The sequence below is a fragment of the Phaethon aethereus genome (assembly GCF_964289735.1).
Source record: "Phaethon aethereus genome assembly, chromosome: 8".
In the NCBI taxonomy this organism is placed as follows: domain Eukaryota; kingdom Metazoa; phylum Chordata; class Aves; order Phaethontiformes; family Phaethontidae; genus Phaethon; species Phaethon aethereus.
In genome coordinates, this window is record NC_138584.1 from 28,821,801 (window position 1) to 28,846,527 (window position 24,727).

General features: G+C 40.7%; 1 protein-coding gene across 1 annotated transcript; it reads left to right on the forward strand.

Moving 5' to 3' along the window:
• Positions 1–638: 638 nt before the first annotated feature.
• PODN (podocan) lies at positions 639–23,257 on the forward strand (the record flags this gene model as incomplete). Its single annotated transcript, XM_082002961.1, has 10 exons — positions 639–675; positions 3,153–3,418; positions 5,107–5,200; positions 6,816–6,880; positions 11,163–11,272; positions 13,466–13,622; positions 15,618–15,733; positions 17,738–18,395; positions 21,102–21,250; positions 23,089–23,257. 10 exons carry the CDS (start codon positions 639–641, stop codon positions 23,255–23,257), a joined length of 1,821 nt encoding a protein of 606 aa, XP_081859087.1.
• Between the last annotated feature and the right edge of the window lie 1,470 nt (positions 23,258–24,727).

Sequence of the window (24,727 nt, forward strand, 5' to 3'; positions counted from 1 at the left end):
TGGGGGCTTTGCCTCTAAGACATTTGTAGTTTCAGCCTCTCTACCCCTGGTCCCCAAAGATCAGTTGATGGGTTGAAAACCAGGGGGAGTTAAAGGGGCAGGAGATGAAATGCAGGAAAAAATGCTGCTCTGTTCCTGGCTAATTTGAACCAGACCCTCAGGGAATGGGAGGACATTCCCACCTGGAATTCAGATTTTGTGTTGAATGCAGCTAAGATTAAAGATTTAGTAACAGATAGTGCAGCTCCGGTATCCTGCAATGAAATGCTAAAGTGCACACTGTCTCTGCTTCCCTCCTGTCATTTCCAGCATGCTTTCTTTTGGCATCTCTCGTGGATCTTGAAAACTGTGTTGACAAAAAGCAATGGGAGATTGTTTCTTGCCCAAGCCTTTATATTCAGACTATAGCTGCTTCCTCTTTCCTACTCACATTTTCCCATATGGTGACTTTGGAAAATTCCTCTCAGATTTTGTTGGGAAGTGCAGGAAACTCTCGTTGGTAGAGGGTTGCCTATTACTCTCTCTAATTCTGCTGCTCACATCTGGAAAGGATCTGGCTTGGAAAGGGGAGACTCACTCTGAGCTCAGCGCATGTAACTGACATGGCATGAGCTGAGGGAGCCTGTGGGGCAAGAGAAATGTTCCTCTCAATTCATCTGATTTCTGACAGCAAAGGTGAGTTTTTCAGCACTTTTTTTTTTTTTTAAATGCTGGGTTGTCAGACAACATGCAGCAGCCTGCCTTTCAGCTGCAGCTTTTAGAAAGGATATTAAATGTAAGTAACAAACTCAGTTAACCTGTTGATATTGAAGGAGTGGATGTTTTTCCATCTCTGTGTGTGTCCTGTGAGAATGTGTGTGGAGAATAATAGAGAAATGAGATCTTTTGAATATGATGCTGTCATTTATTGTGGTAACTGTAATCACTGAGAAGCATACAGTAACTTCTGAAACTTCAGCTTACTTCTTGAGACTGTGCCTTTTGTAGCAGCAAAGTGCAGAAGTCAGTGGTGGTTCTGTCTGGACTCGGAAAGATGCAGCCTCAGAAGCCCTTGAACTGGTTTCAGTGTAACTTCAGTCTTCAGGTGGAAGGACCTGATCCTTCTGATCCTGACTGACAGGGAAGAGGTCTCTTTCTAGTGGGTTTTGAGCTACTCCATTAATAAGGTTTCTTAATAAGGCTTTGGATCAGGCCCATGGGAATGAGTTTAAATGGAGTGAGTTACTTCAGACTTTCTTTGAACTAAAAGAAAATCAAAATCATGCCTGGTTTTACTGCCTGCACTCCAGATGCAAGCAGATGTTTCTGTATCCAGAGTGTCTCCCTCTGGCACCAGAGCAGCATTCACTTCAAAGGCATTGTAGCAAAAGCATGCATATTGATGACAACAGGGTGAGATTGCCTCAGAAATGTTAGTGTGCAATAGATACAATATTTCATGTTAATTTTTAAACATCTTTTCAGTTATATATATGGTAAAGTCAGCATGTTGCAGATCTATAGAGCCCATGATGTAACTGTGTGCTATGGGAACGGTGTGGGTATTGTTACAGCAGGGCTGGTTGTGACCTGAATATAAGAATTTTTTTTTTTCTTTTTTTTTTCTTTTTTTTCTTTTTTTTCTTTTGCAAGTATTTATAAGGGTAAGCTGACATATAGGAAAAATACTTTGTTAGAGATCTGATCTGTCATACTTTATGAGATTATTTTCTGAGATTATTTTCCCTAAGATTTCTGAAATATTTTTGGAGATTAGGTCACCAAATACTAAGGATTTTACTAATCTACTGTTGGCATACTCATATGGCAAATTTTGAGCTTACTATTAGGATCTAGCTGCTATATGAGGAACACCATTTGATCTCTGGAATGTTTTATAAAGGAGGTTAATTTCATTATATTCAGCTTTTACAGATATGGAAGCTGTGGAATAGTGGAGCAGGGGGAAGAGGGATCAAACAAACAATGTTAAATGCTTAAAATCACCCAGCATGTTGGTAACAAAGGACAGAGAAACAACAAAGCAAAACCACCCATGTCTTGGGATGCTCTGTCCTGTAGTCCCACCTTCTCCCATTTCTTCAAGTGTAAGTCAGTGCTTAAAGAAATTATGTAAGATTTTCATGACTGTGACTGAGAGCAGGATCTCTCCAATGCTTCCCAAGCACCCAAAATCTGTGAGAACCCCAGAGAGTTTCAGCTGGTACAAAGCAGCAAAGCCCCATGGATGTAAATGGAGATGTGCCACTTCTGACAGCTGCCAGTCTGGCTCTGGGAGGTTCTTGTTTCTAACGCAAAGGTGGAGCTTGGGCAGGCAGAGGTGAACAGAGTATTTATTTCATATTAAGGTCATGAATCCATTGTGCTTTTTCACCTCAAAAGATCAGCCTAAATAAGAATTTCTCATCACTGCTAAATACTTCTTTGAAGAATAGTCGAAAGGATAAAAGACAAGCCATTACCGGCTCTTACTGCAAATCATTATGTATGAAACCTGAGAAGGGCAACAAATAAGACCGAGGGGGCTGGATTAGGGCCAGCTGGCCGGTCCAGTAGATACTCAATTTCTGTTTGAATTATTTTAACCTGCTGCCAGAAAGATAAAAGCTGAACATTAGCCAGGCCTCTAAGGTTCAGATCAGCGCTGTCCAAAATCAATAGGAAGCCCATTTTGTTTTCAGTAGCTGTGAGATTTTGTTCCTGCCTGATGCACGTGAAGCAGCCTCTCCGAGAGGCATCCTGGGCGCGGGAGTCACACTTTTCCACCTTGTTTACACTAAAGAGATGAGTTTCTTCCCTGTGCAAAACCGTGAGAAGCAGTACGAGCAACCGTGACGCAGAAATAACACTGCATAGCCTCCTCGATTAATCTCCGGGATCACCTGGCGTTTCTCAGTACGGAAAAAGCAATAAATAACGTGAGGAGGCCGGGACGGGGGATGCTGCCCGGCCGCCAGCTGCAGCGGGAGGCCCGGGGCCGGGCAACGCTGCTCGGTCGCATCCCGGTCCCCAAACCGCCTTGAGAGCCTGTGAGAAGCACCCAGGGAAAGTGGGAACGCGGGGAGGTGCTGGGGGACTGGGGGGGCGGCCGGGCCCTGGCACTGCCACCTTCCCGCTGGGGCCTGACCCCGCGCCGTGCTCTCGGCTTTCAGGGGCGATGCCCGCCGGCGGCCGGGCGCTGCTGGCGCTGGGGCTCCTGGCGCTGGGCTGTGCCGCCGCCCGCCCGCCGCCGCTGCCGCCGCGCGCCGCCAACGACTTCCCCGAGGGCGCCCCCGAGCGGCGGCGGCCGCCCGGCCCGGCCCCCGCCTGCCCCCGCGACTGCGGCTGCACCCAGGAGGGCGTGGTGGACTGCGGCGGTATCGACCTGAAGGAGTTCCCGCTCTTGCTGCCGGAGCTGACCAACCACCTCTCCCTGCAGGTAAGGGAGCCGAGCCCCGGGCACCTCCGGGCCGCGCAGGCCCCTGTCCTTGCCTTCACCTGAACCCAGCTCCTTCCTGCTTCCTTCGGAGGGTCCTCGGCTTCGTGCTGGAAGCAGGAGGTGCAGCAGGCCCAGCAGTCGCGCTCGACAAACGCCCAGTTTTCGGCATCGATTCTCTTCCCCACAGATCCAGGGACGAAATAAAGAGAGAAAGTTTTTCTCCTTATTCTCTCACCATCTCCAAGAGAAGAATTTTTGTCCAAACTAGTAATTACTGTTCCAGTGAAGGCCTTTCATTCTGAGGTGTCTTTGAAAAGGACAGGCTAATTTACTTCATTAATGAGATTTTTTCTGGCAGCACTACATGTTAGTTAAAAGTGTTTTAAACACAGAGTCCCAGGCTGGACACAGACCCAACCAGCATCCCCCAGTGTCCCGTCTCTCCCTGCAGCAGGTGGACTCAGCAAGGAGCAGGGGTAACGTGGCCGAAGCCATTCATCACTGTGAGTGGCATTGCCTGTGACATCCAGACAGCTGGTGCTGCACTTGCTGGGGAGACTGTTGGGTTGTTTTACCCAGGAAAATCATGACTGCAGCAAATGGTTACGCTGCGGAGACATCATGTCTTGTCAGGACAAGGGCATGCAATGATATGGGATTCAAGCTTTGGGTGGAAGCAGTGGCCTGTCCCAGACTGTCAGCAGGTTTCCATGCTCTGCTGTTCATTAACTGATCCCTATGACCAGCACTTGGGCAGGCCTCCTTTCCCTGCCTGTGCTCTGACACCTGAGGATGTGGGCAGGGCCAGACCATGGCAGCCCCGTGGCCGTTCCTCCTCCAAGCAGTGGCAGTGGTTCCAGACTTCTCCACAATGCCTCTTTGGCCCTTAACCAACTGTGTTTTGTTTATTGCTCCCATTTGCCAATTCTGTCCAATGGATAAATTGCAGATTTCGTTCAGAGCTTTCCATTCCAGTGCAGCGTAGTTAGAAAAATGTAATGTAAGCTGGCACCCTTCTCAGCAGATCTGTCCTAGGCGTGTGCTAGCCGTGGCTCCCACCTCTACTGCCAAAAGCTAAGAAGCTTTTTAGAGCAGCAGCTGTCACTTTCTGTGTATTGGCCTGGCTTCCAGCACACTGGGTCCTTGACTGGTCCCCCAGATGCTAAAACACTAGAATCACTCGTTAATGGTCAAAATGATAGTCAGCGTGTTAATGAGAATCTGATGGCAGTCAGCCCTGACAGTAAAACCAGAGAAAGTGATCCCAGTTTGACTCTCCCTTCCCATGGTGAGTTGTTTTTAAAACAACATGTAAGTAACAGAACTAATGAACTTGGAAATCCACAGTGCCAACCTTGTAGCAAATGCTTTGCTGCAGCTACGAGGTTTGGCTGTGGCAGATGGATTATAGGCCTTGCCAGGCATAATCACACTCTGCGCTACCAGTGCATAAGCCAGATATTTCTGCAGGTGAGCACAAGCTGCAAAACTTGGTTCAGGCCTTCAAGTTCTGCTGGGTTTGGACGTCTTGGTTTTGAGATCTGGGTTTGGCTCATTATGGAGAGAAGTCTTGACAATGATTTGACATGGTGGGTTCATTTCCAAATTTTATTGGAGTTCATGGTCTGGGTTTATTGGGATCCTTCTTGGATTACTTTGCTGATGATTAATACTGTCCATTTTCTTAGAATAACCAGATAGAAGAAATCTTTCCAGAAGAGCTTGCTCGTCTTCACAGACTGGAAACTCTCAATTTGCAAAATAACAGGCTAACTTCAAAAGGTAAGTCAGCAGAGCCCTGACATGGACAGAGCCTGTGCCTCCACAGCACCAGTTTATGCAGTGAGGCCAGTGACAGCTGATAAGGAAAGCTACAGAGTGATGGATTGACTTGACTTGAGTGGTTAGCCATAAGCCTCACTCCTTTGGCCATCATACAGATCATGGAGGCACTTTATCATCTGAAACATAATACTCAGTGTTTAAGAATGCAGCCTTACTGAACCAGTGGAGGAGACCTGGCAGCAGCACTGTGTGCTGTGGCGTGAGATCTTCTCATCCAGGAAACTCCCTCCAGTCCCACAGGCACATCAGTGCAATGCACTTGAGAACCAGAAATGTCTACATGCTGAATTATTTCCTTCTGACTGACCTTGTTTCTTAATCCACTTGTTTGGTTCAGTCTAGTCACTAAGTTAGTGCAACTTAGTCCAGTTCAGTCCTTGTTGAATTTAAAATAAATACAAATAATATGTATTACAAATAAGGCAACTTCTGCCATTCTTCTAAAACCGTTTTGATTTTTGTAGGCAGATTTTCTTGCTAAGTCATATGCTTATTAGAGAAACTTGACAAAGAGTTAGTAAGGAAAGCAAAAGAAACAGAGGAATTGGAGTAAATAGTAAGAGAGGATGATATGTAATACAAAAGATGTAGTTGTTAACTTGTGTGTCACCCAGTTGCTCTGAATGCTGTTGCTACCCTTATTCCAGTGATAGAGAACAGCCTTTACTGAGAATGTGGGCATATTATGCATGGGACCCAAAACATGACATTTACATAGCACAAGGAAGTTTGTGCTTAATAGATACAGACTTTGACATTATTACCTTTGGGGCTTAATGTTTTTCTTTCATAAGCTTCAGTGCAGCCCTGCATTTCCAATACGTTTTGACATGGGAAATCGCTTCACCTTTGACTTACAGTTACCTAAGTGCCAGGTGAAAATGTTATTTGCAGCCTTTCCATTGTGACAGCAATTGTGCTTGTGTGATCAGCTGGATGTGGAGTGATTCAGCTGAAAATTAATAATTATTGGGGGAGGGTGAGCTCTGAGTTGGAGCAGCTCTTTGAGCTGGTTACTGCAGAGCTAGCTGGTTTGTGGGGGAGCAGAACGAGAGAAGGGTTATGACATGCAGATACTAGTGTTATTCTGGCAACATCATGGTCATAAGATCAGATTGATCAGATCATTAAACAACCTCAGATTGTGTCCTTCCAAGAAAAATGGTTTGCAGATTCATGAGCAAATGACAAAAGGAACTTCCCAGCTAGCATAGTTGCTGCAAGCACTGATAATCAGCTGTACAGCAAGTCTACGCAGCTCTGTACCAGACCTTGCCAGTGGGGTTGGCCACAAGCCTTGCATGCTTAGGATTTTTAATGATCTTCCATTGCTCTTAACAGTCTGTGCTTTTGTTTTTTTTTTTTATTAAAAAAACCAACCAAAACCACAAAGACAACAATAGGTCTCTGTCAGACTTGTTTCAGTGGCAATGAAAAATACTTAAATTTCACATTAAAGATATTACCTGAGAGAGAAAGCTACCCTCTGGTATTTTCACTCAGAGAGGCAATAAGGTGCCAATATCACTGATTATTTATTCCTGTTTTTAAGGGTTGCCAGAGGAAGCATTTGAGCATCTGGAGAACCTGAATTACCTGTACCTGGCAAACAATAAGGTAAGAGGCTCACAAGGCTTTCAGAGTTCTTTTCTGATTAGGTTCTGAAAGTTAAACAAGGAAGTCTTCAATTCTTTTAAAACATATATCCTACATAAGTAAAATTGTGCTAAAGTGATATTCTAACGCAGGTTCGTCTAAGGTCAAGACGATCAGTTAGTATGCTAAAAAATTAGAAGGTATACATGCCGGTATATTTTGAACACTTATTTATTTGTGCAACTGGTGAAAGGTTTCCCTTGTGTGTGTAGGGAGGTACAGGGAGTTCCTGCATTTATAAATTACCACTGTCTTCAGCAGGCTTTGGATCAGCTGCATGCAGATTAGATAGCTGCCTGTACGCAGATAAGGTGTGGGGTAATGATATGAAGTGCTGCATATCTCATCAGATGAGGCTGTTTGAAAAATTCATGAACAAACGCATCCAAATATCTGTGTTTGAGCCATCAAAATCTATAAAAAGTTATCCAGTTTTCCCTGACTACCATTCTTACTAGGTTTGATGTGGGGGGATACCCACACACAATGAAACTGTGCAAGTTATGAATTATTCTTTTAGCTGCAGTGGTAGGAGCGGATTTTCTTTTTCAATGGAGAAGATGCTAGGTGCTTTCTTATTAATGTCTCAAGTTGGATGTCACAACAGAAGCATATCTTTCCTGCCAAGGCTAGGAAATGAAATAACTTCTCACATACCCTTGTATCCGGGTGGTTCCCATTATGGCTTTCTTTTTCTCCAGTGATTGTCCACAAATATTTGCTACAGATGGAACTGGGATGCTACAGAAAAATAGAAGTTAAAACATCAGGCAGAGCTGCTTTTGTCTACAAAACCCCTGCTTTTCCATTCCTCCCTTCCTCTTTAGATATATATTTTCGTATGCATGTCTGTATATATATTTTATTGTCCTCTTAAAATCTGTGACCATTTGATGTTTTGTTTATATACATGTGGCCACATCCAGGTTTCAGTCAGGCCAAGACATATCCAGAATCACTCCATAGATTTCTGTATGGAGTGGTTGAGAATAGAACCCATTTCTTAGTACAGTAACATTGTGTTCTTTTCTCCCTTTCAAGCACCATTTCCATATAACAATCTTGGCAGTTAATAACTCCATAAAAAGGAACAAGCCAGACTGTGACTAATATTCCAGAACTTTGCACTCCAATTTTCCCTGTGTGACAAAACAAAGTGTTTGGTTTTTCTGGCTTTACTGCAGAGAGAAAAGGATCCCAAAAGAAAATGCAAACATCAGCGAATGTCAGAACTAGTTACAGTGAGAAGTTGTGGACCCACAAAAATAACGCATTTCTTTATAAGTCACAAGCCAGGACAAACCAGATTGGCTTCAAACTGCATCCACTCTGCAGCAGGAAACACTGCAGATCAAGTAACTGTGGTGTCTGGAGGAGAGCAGGGATTTGCTGGTAGTTTGCTCCTTGTTTTATGGATTATCTTAATGCTGCTTTATCTTCAATTGTAATCCCATCAGATGTAGCTATATTATCTTTTATTAAACTAGCATAGTTGGTCAGAGAAGAGAAATATCATAATAGGCTAAAAGCCTTCTGTGGTTTATGAGTAGCAAGTACTTTAAGTAAAGAACGGATGCTGTAGTTTCCTTTTTGAGTTTTCACCCCAATCTCATAATTTGTATCTGTCATCTAGTATCCACAGTGACCCTTGTTAATAACAGAAATCTCTTCTTCCAAACTGTAGACCAGGTCCTGAGCTGCCATTATTATTTACTCTAAGCTGGTGATTTTGGTGACAGAAGGTTTTACATGTCCCCGTATCCCCAAAGAGATATAGGATTCGTCTCGATTCACTACTTCTGTTTATATCAAAGCATGTTATAAGCAAGAAAACTTGTTCCAAAGCTGGAAATAACTATTGTATAATCCTTCTGAGTTCATTCATTAACTCATTGGTTAACAGTGGAGAAACACTATCTGCCATAAGAAAAGGAAGATCGAGCAGTAAAGCTGCAAGAAAATTGCAGCTGGAGAAATGCAGATTACTACTTATTAGGCAATATGCTAGACAAAGCTACTCAGTCAACTTTATTTTTGCTAACAGTTACAACAATCCAGCATTAATCCTTCAAGCAGTCAACCAGGGATGATCAATTAGTCTCACGACTAAGTCCTGAAACGCCAAAGCAAAGTCCTGAGCAAGTGAAAACTCCTTCTGAATGAAACTTCTCTTTCTCTTTCCACTTTCTTGTGGTTCTGATGTCTCTCATTTCACATATCTGAGCCATGCCCTTTGTTTTGTATAAAAGTTACAACCTAATAGATCATGTTTCAGGAGAAAAGCTTTAATGTGCCACCGTGTATGAAAGTGATTAAGTCTATCTCCTGTGTCTGAATTCTCAATATTATGTCATGGTAGATACTTATTTCTTTCTGAGGCACTGTCAGGCCTTCCTAGTCAGAGATGAGTGCCTTTATCCACTTCCCTGAAATCATATCTCCCAGGTCAGAAGGTAAGAGGTTACCAGTAAAGTCAAGAGCAGTACTGTGGCAACTGTAGTAATATGTAAAATGCCTATTTCCACTGCTTACATACTATCTGGAAATACTGATAGGAGTGTAATCTCTGGGAAAGATCTTTCTTGTGTTTGTGACCATTAAGCATTTAAGACAGCTAAAGGATGGAGGTTTTGATACAGGTGAAAATGAAAAACAATAAATAATGTACTGTCGTCTTTTAAAAAATAGGACTTTATTATGAGTCCAGTAAATTTCAAGTTCATGGATATATAGACCATCAGTGTACACTTGATAAACTCGTAGAGAGAGATCTAGGCACCCTTTAGGTAAATACATAGTTTAAGGCTTGGGTTAGGCAGTTCTCCAGTAAAGTTTCTGTTCTCTCATGCATTGTTCATATTGTAAATATTTTTGTTTTTACACTGTTATTACTAACTAGTTGCAGTTCTATTATAATAAGGATTTGAAAAATATGTTTTCTCGTCATGTGAGTCTTGCTGTGCCTTGATGGCTGTAAGGAGTAAGTTCTCTTTCATGCAACAGTGCTGTGAGGAAGAAGCTTTATAGAGTCAAAGAATTTCAAGCTAGAAGGCAGATCTCTTCCATTGCCTAGAATTTCCCACCCTGATCTCAAAGTTTTAGATGACAAAGACTTCAGTATCTCCCTAGAAAAGATGTTCTCTCCAGAGAGAGAATGTACATAATAGCCTTTTAGAGTGTACATAAAATATTGCAAGAGTGGTCTCATTAGTACTATAGCTGACATCTGTAACCACGGTGATTGCATCTGCCTACTGCCGTTCAGTAGTCTTCTGCTTACGTACTCAAGGATCATACCTCCTACAGCACTGTGTTAAGAATTTGTTTCCCAAGGGCCTAATCTTGATGCATAAATCTTCAGGGGTTATGCTTTCCAGAAAAGTGTCCTCCAGCCTGTATTGTAATCTGTATTCTTGATTTCTAGATGAATGACTTTGCTATTAGCAGACACTCAGTGAACCTAGCTATTGTATTATCTCGATGCTCTGTAAAACTGAGCTTTTTTGATCATTAGTTTTCACTCCACTAATTTTTGTTCAGATGCAGATGTTCCTAGCATTATCTTTTAAAATCAGTGATAAAAATAGCAATAGACCAAGAGCAAATACATCAAATCCTATACCTCTTGTTGACTATAAAGTTTTGGAGGCAGGACCTTTCTGTATTTTGTTTCTGATACATCACTTGTTCAATGGACAAAGTATCACTGTACTTTGCTTTGAAGTCCCATGTGATATTCCATAATTTTGCTCAGAAGCATCCCTGTCCTTTGGGAACCTGGATCCTCTGTTGAAAAGATGGCTGTAAATGGATCCAGTATTGGAACAGACATTGTCACAGAAGTGACACTTCCCCCTGCAGTATACTTTCATATGGGAGTAAGTAGTAGGCCACTGTGAGGTGGGTCGCATTTTTTTGGCACAGCAGACTGAGGAATTAGGAACAATAATAAGCAACGTGTTTGCCCTCTGAATAATAGTTTCTTGATTTCTTCTACCAAAAAGAGACAGGACTCTTCCAACCAAAACAAACATTCACATATCTTGGAGCAAAAATCCGTCTCCTTCCTGGAGAGATTAGTGAGTGAGGACAATTTGTTTTTGTTCATGCAATCTATGTTCAGTTTCATTTATTTTTGCCTGTTTAGAGAAAATAAATTTGTGAGTGTTTTGTTGCTGGTCTAATACTTGATTAAAACATTTGTTGCATTTAATTGGAATTCCTCTGTATATTTCTTTTACAGCTAACAGTGGCTCCAAAATTCCTACCAAATACCTTGATAAGTGCAGATTTTGCAGCCAATTATCTCACTAAGATATATGGGCTCACATTTGGACAGAAACCAAACTTGAGGTAAGGGATCGGGAAGTAAAACAATAATGGTGTTCTGCCACTGCTTGGAGGCAGTTGGTGAGTGATAAGGAACTATCTGGCTAAACCATGTTATTGTCTACTTATGTTTTTTGGAAAGAAACTGGCTGTTTGTTATTCTCAGCATGGAAGATCAAATAATCTCTCAGACAAACACATTCCAAGGGCTTTTACTAGCTGCCAGCAACTTTTGCATAGATAAAAATTAAATTGTCTCCATTTTAGTTGTGTATCAGTTATGAGTTGAGAGGAACACGTTTGATTTCTCAAAATGGAGATTAACTGTTGAGAAATCCCTAGTTTTATTATAGTCCATTCATTTTAAAAATAGAATCAGGTTGAGAGTACAATACTCAGTGCAGTGAGGTTTCAAAAGTCTCTCTGCTAGCTTCAGGTTGTGATTTTCACAGCTGGATCCAGTGCAGCACATTGGCTCACCTCAAATTCAGATGCACATAGACCACCTCCTGTGAGATACGGTCTTTTCCAAAGGCATTTTGAGTAATCTGTACGGACATTGCAGCATCTAAATCCTGCAAAGACATCTCAGACTCTGTTGGTAGCAATTTATGCATCCAAGTTTGGAAGCAGTTAATAATAGCTGACCCAGTTGAGGTCCTAGAGCCCAGTCTTGTGACGAACTGAAGAACTCTCTGTTCCCACTGAATTCACTGAGAGCTGAAGCTACCCTCTACTCACTAGGCCTTTAGTCTCATAGGCTCTTGGTAGCTGAAAAGGCTGAATCATTCACTGATTTCTGGCAATACCTCATCATGAAAGAAACTAGATTTATATATGTGTTCTTCCTTAGTCTGTGTTGCAGAAGCTGCCGTGTTTTGATTTCATATTAAAATTCTTGCACTCTTCTGAAGTGATTTTCACTCTCTCCTATACCAACACTAATTTTTATCAGAATAGTAACTCTGATTTCCAAGATTGCTGATAAAAAATCCTAACACTGTTGTTTCAGTTGGTTTATTTGCCCTCGGCAGAGTTCATGGTCTCAGACTGCTTATTTGGAAAGCAAGGTTTTCAGAAAGGCAAATATTTGTGAGTTAAAAGTAAGCTGACCATGCAGGGTGAACAATATTTTCAGTGTGGCTCTGACCTCCCTGGAGTCACACGATTGTGTTTCCATACTCAGCCTTTGCTTCCTTCCAGAAAGATGTTGCCAAGTTCTCTCCATCTGGTAGATAATCCATGAACAAGTTAAAAAAGCACACTTTGACACTGTGCTCTTTTACAGTTTTAGCCTGTCTCTACAATTCTAGCTACCTACTCCATCTTGGGGTAACACAGGAAAGGAAGGGGTAATCGAAGTCAGTAAAATATATAATGTCTTTTGTTAAAACGTCATCAAATGAATTCATTTAGCAGTTAAGCCAATGAAAAGCAGGAGTAACTTCATAGGGGTCAATTGTTTTATACAGAATTAAAACCTGTATAAGAAAGAATGAATCAATTTTTAAAAATCTGATTGGAGAAACTCTTCTGTGAATATTAAAGGTTAAAAGCAAGAGGGGCAAAGGGGAAAAGAAGAAATCCTCTTTCTCTTGATCCCAAAGGTTCATTAAATCCAAAGTCTTCTAGATTGAGTAATTCTGCTCTGTCTTTCTGTCAGTACTCTATGCCTTTCTGAGTTCTAGGAGCAGGAGAGAAACTGCTTCCTGGGGTATTTCCAGCCTTAGTGGGAACAGAAAGAATGGAGGGGTAAGAGATGACCCTTCCTTAAAAGAGCTACAGGTTGATTTTGCAAGCCCAAGAAGCCCTGATTTGATTCCAAATAGAAGTCAAAATTGAGGGCATATCTATTAATCATGTATGAGTTCTAAACCTCTTGAGTGAGGCCACCACACCAACATTCTTTGTTTCAAAGCACTGCACAATCCCAGACTTGCACTCAGTTTCTTGTTAAGAAGATAAGGCTACTTGTGAAATTTGTATTCAAATGCAGGTTTGGATTTTGAATAGACCTACATTTCAGAGGGCATTTGGACCAACCATTCAGTTTTGCATATATATCCCTTGCTAAATTAAAGGGCACATTTTAAAAACAAATCTAATTATCTCAAGAAAAGAAGAGAAGATTGAAATGTATTTTTTAAACAGCTTTTTCTTGGTAAACAAAAAACCCCAGATCTCACTATCTGTAATATTTTTTTCTCCTTCCAACAGATCTGTGTATCTTCATAACAACAAACTTTCAGATGCTGGCTTACCTGATAATATGTTCAATGGCTCTGATAATGTGGAGATACTCATCATGTCCAGTAATTTCTTGAAGTATGTTCCAAAGAATCTCCCTCCAGCACTGTATAAATTACACTTAAAGGTAACGACAACAAGATTTTGTAGTCCTTTACAATTGTGACCAAGTACTGTGTTTGTATGGGATTCAAACTACACAGCCAAGCCATTTCAGTGCACTTGGAAACATTCCCAGGCCCATTTTAAGTCTTGTCTGCTATATCCTCAGCAGTAGCTGTCTCTCATGTCCTTTTTTGTTCGTAAGTAACAGCATGTTTTTGCAAAACACCAAAATGTTCACAGGGGACAAAAATGCCTTTCTCTGTTTTCAAGAAAATGTATTGCAAATGCCTGAATGGTAGCGTTGTTGGTCTCTTCCCTGCGTATAATGATACTAATTAGTACAAGACGGCAGATCATTCTCCATGGCCATCCAGTGCTTGGCCTCCCAGTTAAGTTTGCCACTGACGATGCTGTTTTTCCTGACAGCTGCTTGCCCATTAGGTACTGGCTTTGCTCACTAACTCATTTCACATAGACTACCGTTTCCTAGCATCAGTGATTTTAGTTTGCTACTGAACTGGCAATTCAGACAACACAGAGAAAGTTTGGATCATCTTGACTGCTACAACTTCTCCAGCAATAGTGCAATAGCAGAAGTTGCGGCATTAACTAGTCTCCAGCATTTTTAATTTCGTGTCATCTGATTTCGATAAAAACACTTCATCATGTCTGTGCTTGAGATCTCAGCCTTGTTAACAATGGGAGAGCTGCAGCGGTGGGGAATCCTGGTTCCGCTTGCTCCTAGTGTTGACAGCTCCTTGGACATATGTAGACTGGAATCTGTTATCAGCCTCTGAGCTTAGGCAGTTCCGTGTTGCCTCCCAGCTCTCTTTTCCCTTGAAGGTTTCACTGCTAATTCCCATTAAAGTCTTCTAGAAAACAGGCTTCTCCAGCTTGAAGAAAAGTAAAGGCAAACAGTCTGATCCTTTAAATTGCTGGAATTTCTCTGCAAAGTGTGAAGTTACTAGTCCCTTGCATTTTGTTGCCATTTATAGGTAATCATTATCTCCCAAAGGGGTCTTAGACTTTGAGGACTGCACTTTGAACTCGTATGCTTCCCTGCTGTCACCAGTTGTGTTAAGAGAAGAGGAGCTGAAGAGAGAAATGAGCATTTTGTTTTCAAGTGCACTGCCTGTCAGTAGTAACATTTACCTTGATATTTTGACTGGGAAAAAATCAGGACAATGAGAAATGAGAGACAGCCAATAGTGGACCAAAAGTGTCCAAAAGGTGTACTTAGATGTGACAGATCTTTTTTTTTTTCTTTCATTATTCATTGAGATACTCAGCCAAATCTGTCTGTGGTGGTATCCGCTTTATATTAGTTGGCACAAGAATCTTGTCCAGTCTGTCCTTCACATTATTGTGTATATGTGGATTGTGGGAAGTTTAACAAATTGAGTGTCAGTGCTTTATATATCCTTTTATAATTTTTAGTGTTTTATATATCCTTTTATAATTCCTACAGTTCCTGTATGGAATTTCTAAGTGGAATTTAGTTTTGTATTTTGTTCATGTCTGCCTGCTGGCTACTCCAAAATCACACTAAGGCAACAGGACTCATTATTTTGGAAGCTACATTGCAGGAACTGTACCGTTTGGAATGCCATTAATGCTGGAAGGATGACTGTTTCACAGCTTCCAACCTGATTCTTCTTTGTGGTGAAATACGTCTTAGAAAATGCAGAAATTTTGAGCAAGCTCCAGAGGTTGTTGCCTAGATTATATTTTACATATGCACATAGATGGAAGGACTAAGCATACAAAATAAAACTGTCTATCACGGGGGCAAAATCTAACTCTTTTGCCCAAAGATTCCATGGGGAATCAATGAAAATAGGTTGTAATATTTCAGTCTAGTATTTGTATTTATTTCTTAAGCAGAATTATAATGACGCCTGAATATCTTATGTCTAGCGCTTCTGAAGTTTAATTGCCTGATGTTAGTTGAGCAGAACCTGAATGTCCTATGTTGTTTCATGCCAAATAATGTGCTTTGTGTTTCTGGTGACTCTAGAACAATAAGCTAGAGAAGATTCCCAAAGGAGCCTTCAGTGAACTTACAGGTCTGCGGGAGCTGTATTTACAGAATAACTACTTGACTAATGAAGGAATGGACAACGAAACTTTCTGGTGAGACTGAAAGCTGTAGTTTGCAGCTCTGTTTCTGTCTATCTCTTCTGGTACTGTAGTATATCTACTGAAAAATGTACATTCATTAAAAGTTGCACAATGTTATGCATTTCTCTGCTAAGTCTATATGAAAAGACTTAGGTTCAGATGCTGCCATTCAAAAGCAAAGGTCTGGGTGAGTGGTTTGAATTCACACTGCAGAATACTTTTACACAAAAGCAACAACACTGAACATCAGGCTGCATCACTCCCTGATTGCCACAGACCCAATTACACCAGGTACTAAGTGCCTTCTGGGAAAAGGCCACCCAGAGCAATGCTGAAAGCTGGTCTCTGTTCTTCCAAACCAGTCAAAAGTGAGGTCACTTGGGACTTTCCAGTTTCAAGGGCAGTTCACTGGAAGTTAAGGCCAGACCTTTATCTTTGCTAAAGCCACTTCTGTATTTCTGTGATGGCGACTTGAAAGCAGCTACAGATACACAGTTGTGAATTCATTTGGCACAGCTGTACCCCAGTGCAGATGGATTGCTGGAATAGCAGGGCATGCAATGGTGCTGCTCAATAGCCAGGTGGCTGCAAAAGCTTTGCTACAAACTCGTGCAATAGAAATAGCCTTTGGCTGTCCTAAATTTAGCCTGGGACTTAGCACTTCAAAAAGTTAACATTTGCATCTCTGCTTGCATTGAGTGCTGCCCTTGTTTTACCTGGGAATCCAGATTACATAATCTGTCCTGCCCTTCACTCAATTCTGTAAACTTTTCTGATCTCCAGACATCAAAATGTATCAAACTGTGCTTTCCTTTTCCACATCCCAATCCCAGAAACCTCAATTAGTAATTTACCATAGCTGGGTTGTGTCTGCCTCCAGGACACGTTGGACATATAATTTCTGTTAAGATTTTGATGAACAGAGGACAGTGGCTATAGCTAAGGCACCTGACACTCAGCAGAGGGGGTGGATAGTGCTCCTTGCTCTCATGATACTGTCCATACAGCACAGCATGGTGCTATTGAGATGTACCTAAGCTGGGAAAGCGTTACAACTTGGAGCCAGGAAGTGTTTTACCTGAGGAGTGTATTTGCTCATTCAGAGCATGCTTGGATAGCTGTGAATATCAGTGTAGTAACCAGTAAGTAAGGTCTGTAAGGCATTAGTTCTTGCACTTCCTGAAAACTTTCTAGTCACCTGCAGTGGGTTATGTAGTGCCATGGAGATCAGAAGTGTCTTTTGAACTGACAAACTGACTTGAAATACAAGGCAATAGAAGACTCCTCAATCCTGGCATATAATACCATTGGTCTACATCCCATTGGTGTAAGTGGCTGCTCTGAGGATTTATTTTAGCTTTCACTGAGTCCGTGGCACCCAGATTCATTATCTTACACAAAGCAGCTCTAACCCTGACTCACTTCCATAGTACTGGAGGGTCAGGAGAAGTTCACTACCTTAGCCTAGGACACCGAATTAGGATTTCTGCTCTTCATAAGAGTAATATTTCACCAACTAAAAAGGAGACCTGCTTTTCAGTTTCAGTATACAGTTTCAGAGAGGCAGAAATTACGCTCAGGCTACATTTTTGTGAAACTGAGAGCTAAATTCTGTGTTCTAACGATGCTCCTATGGCATCTTTCTTGTGGTACCTGTTCACTGAAATGTCTTGTATGTTACGATCTGTGACGTCAAATGAGAGAATAGTAGACTGCAAAACTGATCTCAGGTCTTAGCCCAGTGGTGGTTTGGATGTCTGTGGACTCTAGCAGGTTTTCTTGCTAGTGTGGCTGGGGAGCAATGGCAGCACTTAGTCCTAAACCCTAATGGCAGTATGACAGCTCCCTGTTTTGCTATGCACATCAGTCATATAATGGGACAAAAAAGGGCAGTAATGGGAGCTGTGCTGGGGAGAAGGACTCTAAAGCAAAGACTGTAAAATCCTAGGGGCAGTTGGTTATTGTTTCACCTTGCAGAATCTAAATGGAGAGTGTTTTCTTTGCTTCTTTCCCAAGGAAATTGTCTAGTCTTGAATATCTGGATTTGTCCAGCAATAACCTCTCACAAATCCCAAGTGGTTTACCTCGAAACATTGTCCTCCTCCACCTGGAGAAGAATGCAATTAAGGTGATTGGCAGAGATGTCTTGACCCAAATTAAGAACCTGGAGTACCTTCTGCTTCACAATAACAAACTAAAAGCCCGAGGTATTCACCCGTTAGCCTTCCAGGGCTTAAAGAAGCTGCACACTGTCCACCTCTATAACAACATGCTGGAAAGGATTCCCAGTGGGCTGCCCCGGCGAGTGAAAACACTTATGATCCTTCATAACCAGATCTCTGAGATTAACAGGAATGACTTTGCTACCACTTACTTCCTTGAAGAGCTGAACCTGAGCTACAATAAGCTCAAAAGTCCCCAGATCCATCGGGAGGCCTTCCGTAAGCTGAGGCAGCTAAAGTCCTTGGATCTTTCTGGAAACAATCTCCACACGGTGCCCTTTGGCTTTCCAAAGAACTTGCAGATTCTGAAGCTGAAGGAGAATGAGATAAGCATCATCCCAAAAGGGACTTTGTCTGGGATGACAAAGCTGCGGGAACTGTATTTGAGCAACAATAAACTGAAAGTAAATTCCATTTATTCAAGAGCGTGGAGAGAACTCAGCAGTCTCCAGGTAGAAACATCACCTTCTCTAATTGTTTTAGTAATGCTGATGTCCTTGTCTGTCTGCCTAAGCCGATTTGTATAACACCAATACTAGATGGGCTTGGTCCTCATGTTTTGGGCTTGCGTTGTAAGTGCTACACCTTCTGTTTCTAGAGTAGAAATGATGTGCTGTTGTGCCAGAGGTGGGTACCTCCCACTGCTGATCAGGGTGGTGGTTCACCTTGTATTGCTAATTCTGGGAAATGTAAAGACACCTTTGTTTCTGAACCCTAATAGTGTCCTATATTTTCAGATAAACATTAGTGAATGTTGTCATTAAAACTGAAATTACGCCTTTCAAATAGCTTGTCTCCCAAAAGATTTAAAATCAGCTCTGAAGAGAGACAGCAGGAGGAAGGAATGCATAAATAAAAACACTCTTAATTCTCAAAGCCCCCACATCAGCTTACAGTCAGACAGGCCAAGCTGTAGGATTTAGCAGCTCAGCTGGCTAAGGCACCTGGATAGCAGCTAGGAGGTCTGGATTCAATCAGCAGGCTTCTCATTTACTTAATTGTTGGAGAAAGTTAAACACAAACCATAAGGCAGGCAGGAACAATCATATTTGTGCTGTGCAAAATGACCTTTCAAAGTTGTTACACTGGCTGAAGGATTTGTCTGCATTTCCTTTTAGGCCACAGCCTGTATCCTGCAGTAAAAGGTATTACCTATGTCATATGGCAACCATCTAGGGTGCATATGGTTAGGTCACTGTACAGGCAAAGTTTGTACATCTCAGAGCAGATCAGGGATAAGGGTCTTGGAGCATATGTCACACTGTCCCCTAGTGTTTTTTCAGACAATCCAAACACTTATCTATGTGAACGTTTCTCTGATGTTTCTAAGAATAAACAATAATTTGTTTTTCAGCTAATGTAAATCAGCAATGCAGCAACAGTATCTGTAGAGCTGTTGGATTACATCAGCTGCAGATTTGGTCCATGGCTTTGCTATGACATTTTGCATTTGTTTGGTGCCTCAGTGGTATGTATGTGTGTGTGTGTACGCACATGCATATATATCGAAGATGAAAAGTAGTCTGGAAGGAAGATGCTGTTGAGAATTACAGATGCTGGAATTGTTTCACTGCAGTAGCTTAATGAAATTTAGGCACTGTCACCTTGGTGTTTTGGGTTTTTTCTCAAACAGAACAGGTCATGAGATCCATTAGGCAGCTTTAGCTGTTGGTTGGAATGACAAGCTTTCCTTCTCGAAAGGCCTGATTCATAGCTACTTCATGTTACTTTTATTTTACTGTCACGCCCTTGTAGTCACTGTCAAGCCAGAGTAAGGCATTGCTGAATCAAACATTGGCCCTTCAGTTGTACCTACCCCCCAGTAAACTCTGCTCATATTAAACAAGATTAAGATAATAGCATGCACTTAAAATTCTGTTAGACTAACGGTGCATTTTTGTCTGTTGCTTTTTTCTGGAACAGCTTTACTACTTCTTAGTTATTTCCATGACAGCATATATGAATCTTTTTTTATCATTTAGGTCTTAACCATACAATTGGTTTATGAGTTGGTGCACTGGAGTGGATTTGACAAATAGCCATCACATAAGATCTGGATTGTGCATGTACTTAGCATATGCTTCAGTCCACACTGTTGCCATGGAAATCACTGAAGACTATCTGCAATTGCAAAGCTAGACGTTTACATAATTGTTTGCCAGACTGGGATTATGTGGAGAATAAAACCACTGAAATCATGGCAATCATTTGCAGAAGTGTAGCTTTGAATACTGTGTAACTCATATGTCAGCTTGGTGCCATGAAAATGCTACAATACAGTATAACAAAACACTTATTTTGATCCATTCCGTTGCCCAAAATTCATCTGAGAAATGGTCATGGCCTTTAGTCCTAATGTCTTCATACACTGGTCTATGTTAGAATACTTCCAGGTGTTCTCATGTGTAACTCTAAGTAACGTAACCTTTAGCGAGTGAAGTGTTTGCAGTAGCAGCTTTCAAGGAATTCTCATGCATGTCTGAAACCCAGTCTGATTTTAATTCACTGTAAGCAGGTATGGGCTAAAGCCTGGGGACAGAGATAAAGAAATGTTGGGACTCCTAAACAAAACAGTGTGATGCATCATGTGAAATCATGATGCTAAATGCTAGCGTAAGAGAGCAGATTTGTCGTGGCCATGCTTAACCTTGATGCAAATTAGAGGTAGATGAAATTAGTTTATGCTACAATGGATATCACTTCAGTTTTCCACCATGAACTCAAACTGAACCTTTTTTCATGGCTGACGATTTGCAATTGCCACTGTACACAGGGTGTTTGTCATTTTCCTGACCTCACCAGAAAGGAGAGGTTCTGAAGCAGACCTAGCAAAGTACCATCTGAAAAATAAAGCCTCTTCCCAGGTGATTTTCAAACACAACAAATCCTGGATAAGCTTTGCATAAACATCTCATTTCTTTACTGTTACCATACTAAGTTTTTTATAAGTGCACATATCTATATGTATATGTATTTTTATAGATTTATGTGTGTGTGTGTGTGTGTATAAAACAATGGATAAACTTCCAAAGCAAGGGGGTGTGTGTATAGAGCCAGCCTTTGGAAGCTCATTTGTTGTCAAAAAAATCTGTTTTTGAAGTACTGCTAATATTTAAATTCAGTTATTTATTTGACCCCTTGTTGATTTTTCCTTGCAGTCATTAGACATGGCTGGCAACCAGCTGACTTCTATCCCATCAGGCCTGCCAGAATCTCTAGAATATCTGTATCTTCAGAACAACAAGATCACAACGGTTTCAGAGGATGCTTTTGAATCCACACCCAAAATAAAGGGGATTTACCTCAGGTAAGGTCAGGTTTCCACTTGAACACACAAGCTTTTTCTTCTTTATCCACTTTATAATTGCTTACTTTTAAAAAGTATTGAAATTTCTAACTTCCTAAATAAGTAAGTTTGTTTTATAGTAATGTATGATGAAATTATGTTCACTTGCTCAGAAAAGACATGGATACACATAATATGCTCTTTCTGTTTGGAGAGTTTGTTCTTTCTGTGCTTATTAAAATGGATTAGGCATGTTAGAAATTCTAGAAAATTAATGTTTAACATAATGTCATATTCCAATATTCAGCTGTGAAACAAAAGTTTACAGTCCACTTGTAGGACTACAGCTTTGCCTGTGTCTGTTAGCCCTGGATTTTGACAAAATCCCCCTCTAGTAAGGTGTGTATGAGTAATCTTGAAGTTGTGTGTATTCCCTTGATGTTTTGTCAGATGCAGATGACAAATTACAACTGTGAGAGTTAGTAACTAAGTTTAGAAAGCTTTTCTGTTTTTTTTTCCTACACTGTCAGTTGGATGAGGACCTAGTTTTTATAGGTGACAGATACTGACTTTTTTTACATATAATCTAAAGTCACAGTATTGTAACTGATTTATAGATTTAAGCAAAGATTTATACCACAAGAAGTGAAGCAAGAATCTGGCCCAGTAATATATTAAATTTTAATCTCATGGAACATTATTGAAAATATTGTTTAGAAGTAATTTGTGAAATCCTACAGAATATTTGATTAAGCTGATCCCATAGATGTGTTCAAAAAGACTAGTATGCCTGCTGCACAAGACTAAATATGGCCTTAGTTAGTCCGTATGCAAATAAACTGTTCTGTGGTTCTGAATCATACCTTTCTGGATGAATGATTCCATACCAAGCAAATAAAATTACAAAGTCTGGTGTAAATTAGAGCAGTCTGTCTATTCAGCTGCTCACATTTATGAGATTTTAGTGAATGCTTGGATGCAAACCAGAAACCACATACCACATTCTATATTTCTTTATAAAGAGAAAAAAAGGATTTGCAAAACTGTTTTGCTAACATATTTAGGAGGTGACTCCACCCAAGCTAAATTGTGTTTCTTAATGGGAAGCTATTAATCACTGCAGTGCTGTGAAACAATAATATACATCTGGAATATTAGACAGAATACGATTTTAAGCATGTTCAAGAGTAACAGACCAAGCAGTATATGTGAGAGGTTCTTAAATTGCAGATTAGTTTATATTCTTGGAAACCCAAATAACAGATGAAAAATTATTGCATGTTGCTTTGTTTCCAAAGGGATACTTTGTACTAATATTTTGAGTTTTGTGGGAGAAGAATTAAACTATCAAGGGGTGATAGAGAATCTCATTAAAATGCAAGTTACAATTTGAAATATGGACTATGGAGCAGATGCCTTTCCCTTCTGGGAAGGAGAAAGCAGAAAGAATTAGTCGGGGAGGAATTCCAATATTATGGGTTTTTTCCTTGCATAATACAATTATAGAACAGGGAAGGGGGGCTGGGTCAGAGCAAAGTAGGAGTTTTTTGAAAGCTTGGTCAGTGAACTTGAAATCAGTGGGAGATTTATGTTTCCCAGTATTTTCCTGCAGGGTCCTTTGTGATGATACAGGGTGCTGTGAGCAAACTTTGTTCAATCACTGCGTTTGCCTGCTTGCTAATCAGTACATGTTTTCCCTTCCTTTTTCCATGAAGAGAAGTCGGTACTCTTAGAGTGCTGTTGTGAATCAGTGTTCGAGTAACTCTACAGAATGGTTTCCTCCTAATTCTCCTCATTTCTGTTGGATATAAAAACTGGCTTATATTAATAAGAAGGCCTTTTTGTTTGTTTGTTTAAAGGTTTAATAAGATTGCAGTTGGAGCACTGAAAGAAAGTACCTTCCAAAACCTAAAGCACTTACAAGTACTGGATATTGAAGGAAACCTTGAATTCAGCAACAGTTCAAAGAATAAGGATGACTCAGAAGAGGAAATGGAGGATGAGGAAGAGGAAGAAGAACTGAGATAAAATATGAACTTACACAAGCACATCCTGTGAGAGGTAACAACTGTAGTTTAGTTAAATCAAGGACCCAGTTCTCAGACTCTTGTGTAAGTAATTCCAATTTAAAAGTATGGTTGAAACATAACAAGTGGGTGTCTGAGCCCTAGACTCAAAGACTTTCACTAAAACTATGACTCGGAATTGCAGATTCAGAAAGGGTTGAAAATACATTGTACAATGAAAGAGTCAGTATATATCTGTGTTTTATCAGAGGCCGTGGACTGTTCATAGTGGCTTCTGCTTATGGTCACAGCAGACACAATAGGTAAATATGAAAGTAATTAATTACTAGTTCTGATTAAAAAAAAAAAGTATTTAATGATATTTTTAAGCAACGGGTTCAAAAAGGGTAGCTAGTTCTCACAACAGACTGCACTTTTCTTACTGATAAGTCTTGGTGAGGGTTCATTGCTCCCTTCACCCAGATTCACTGAAAGGCTTCTGGCCAGTTACAGGTTGTGATTGCTGGTGACTTTGATTCCAGACTGGTAATCTTGAAATTAAGATCTCAGTATTCCATAAACAATCTGGCCAGCCACTTGATCTTTCTAATTGAACCTCCTTTCTTTTCAACTGCAGAAGAAAAGATGAAGGGAGAATGATGTTTGAAGAATATACATTTTTCCGTAAGAAGACTAGGGATCTGCTTTATGTATCTCTTAAGCATTTTATGTTGAAAGGTCATGGGGCTCAAGACACTACCCTCTACTTTTGGAGATCTAAACTCTAAGACTTGGGAAAAAAAGATTTAGTTTTATCCCAAATCAATATTTGTCATAGAGAATGACACAACGAAGTGCTAGGAATAATGCTAATATGCTGAAAAGATGATGGGGCTTGAAAAGGGCAGAAGCTACTTGGAAAGTCAAATATTAGCCCTCCAGTCTGGGTTATATGAAAACTTTGTGAGAGAAAAAATAATTTCTTAGAGTACACATAACTTCCGAATCAACACATCTCTAGTTTATTTTGGGGCACGTGTGACATGTCAGCAGGTACTAAGTTTAGTGTATTCTGAATTCTGTATTCCATTATGTAACTGATTCTGGTTTTCTGATGTTTTGCAGGAAAGCATATGGGAATTTACATATATGTCTATGTGTATATATCTATATAGATATACAGAGAACACTTAGCAAAACGTGCAATGAATTATGCAGAAACTGTCATGGCACTGGGCCAGGCTCATGGAAGACAGCGTGTTACAGTGCCTTATGCCGGGAGAGACCCTGAATGCCTTTCCAAAGCTTCCAAATCATCTTATACAAGACCCAGGATCATAAGGGATTGCTCTGGAACTCACAAAAGCTGGCTTTTGTTTCTTCTGTTTCTCTTCCTTCACTGTTTCCATCTGTAATAACAATATGGGACTGTTTTGAACACATGCCTTCAAATGCTGTTTTTGTCACTGCATTTCAAGTGAACCATGTATAT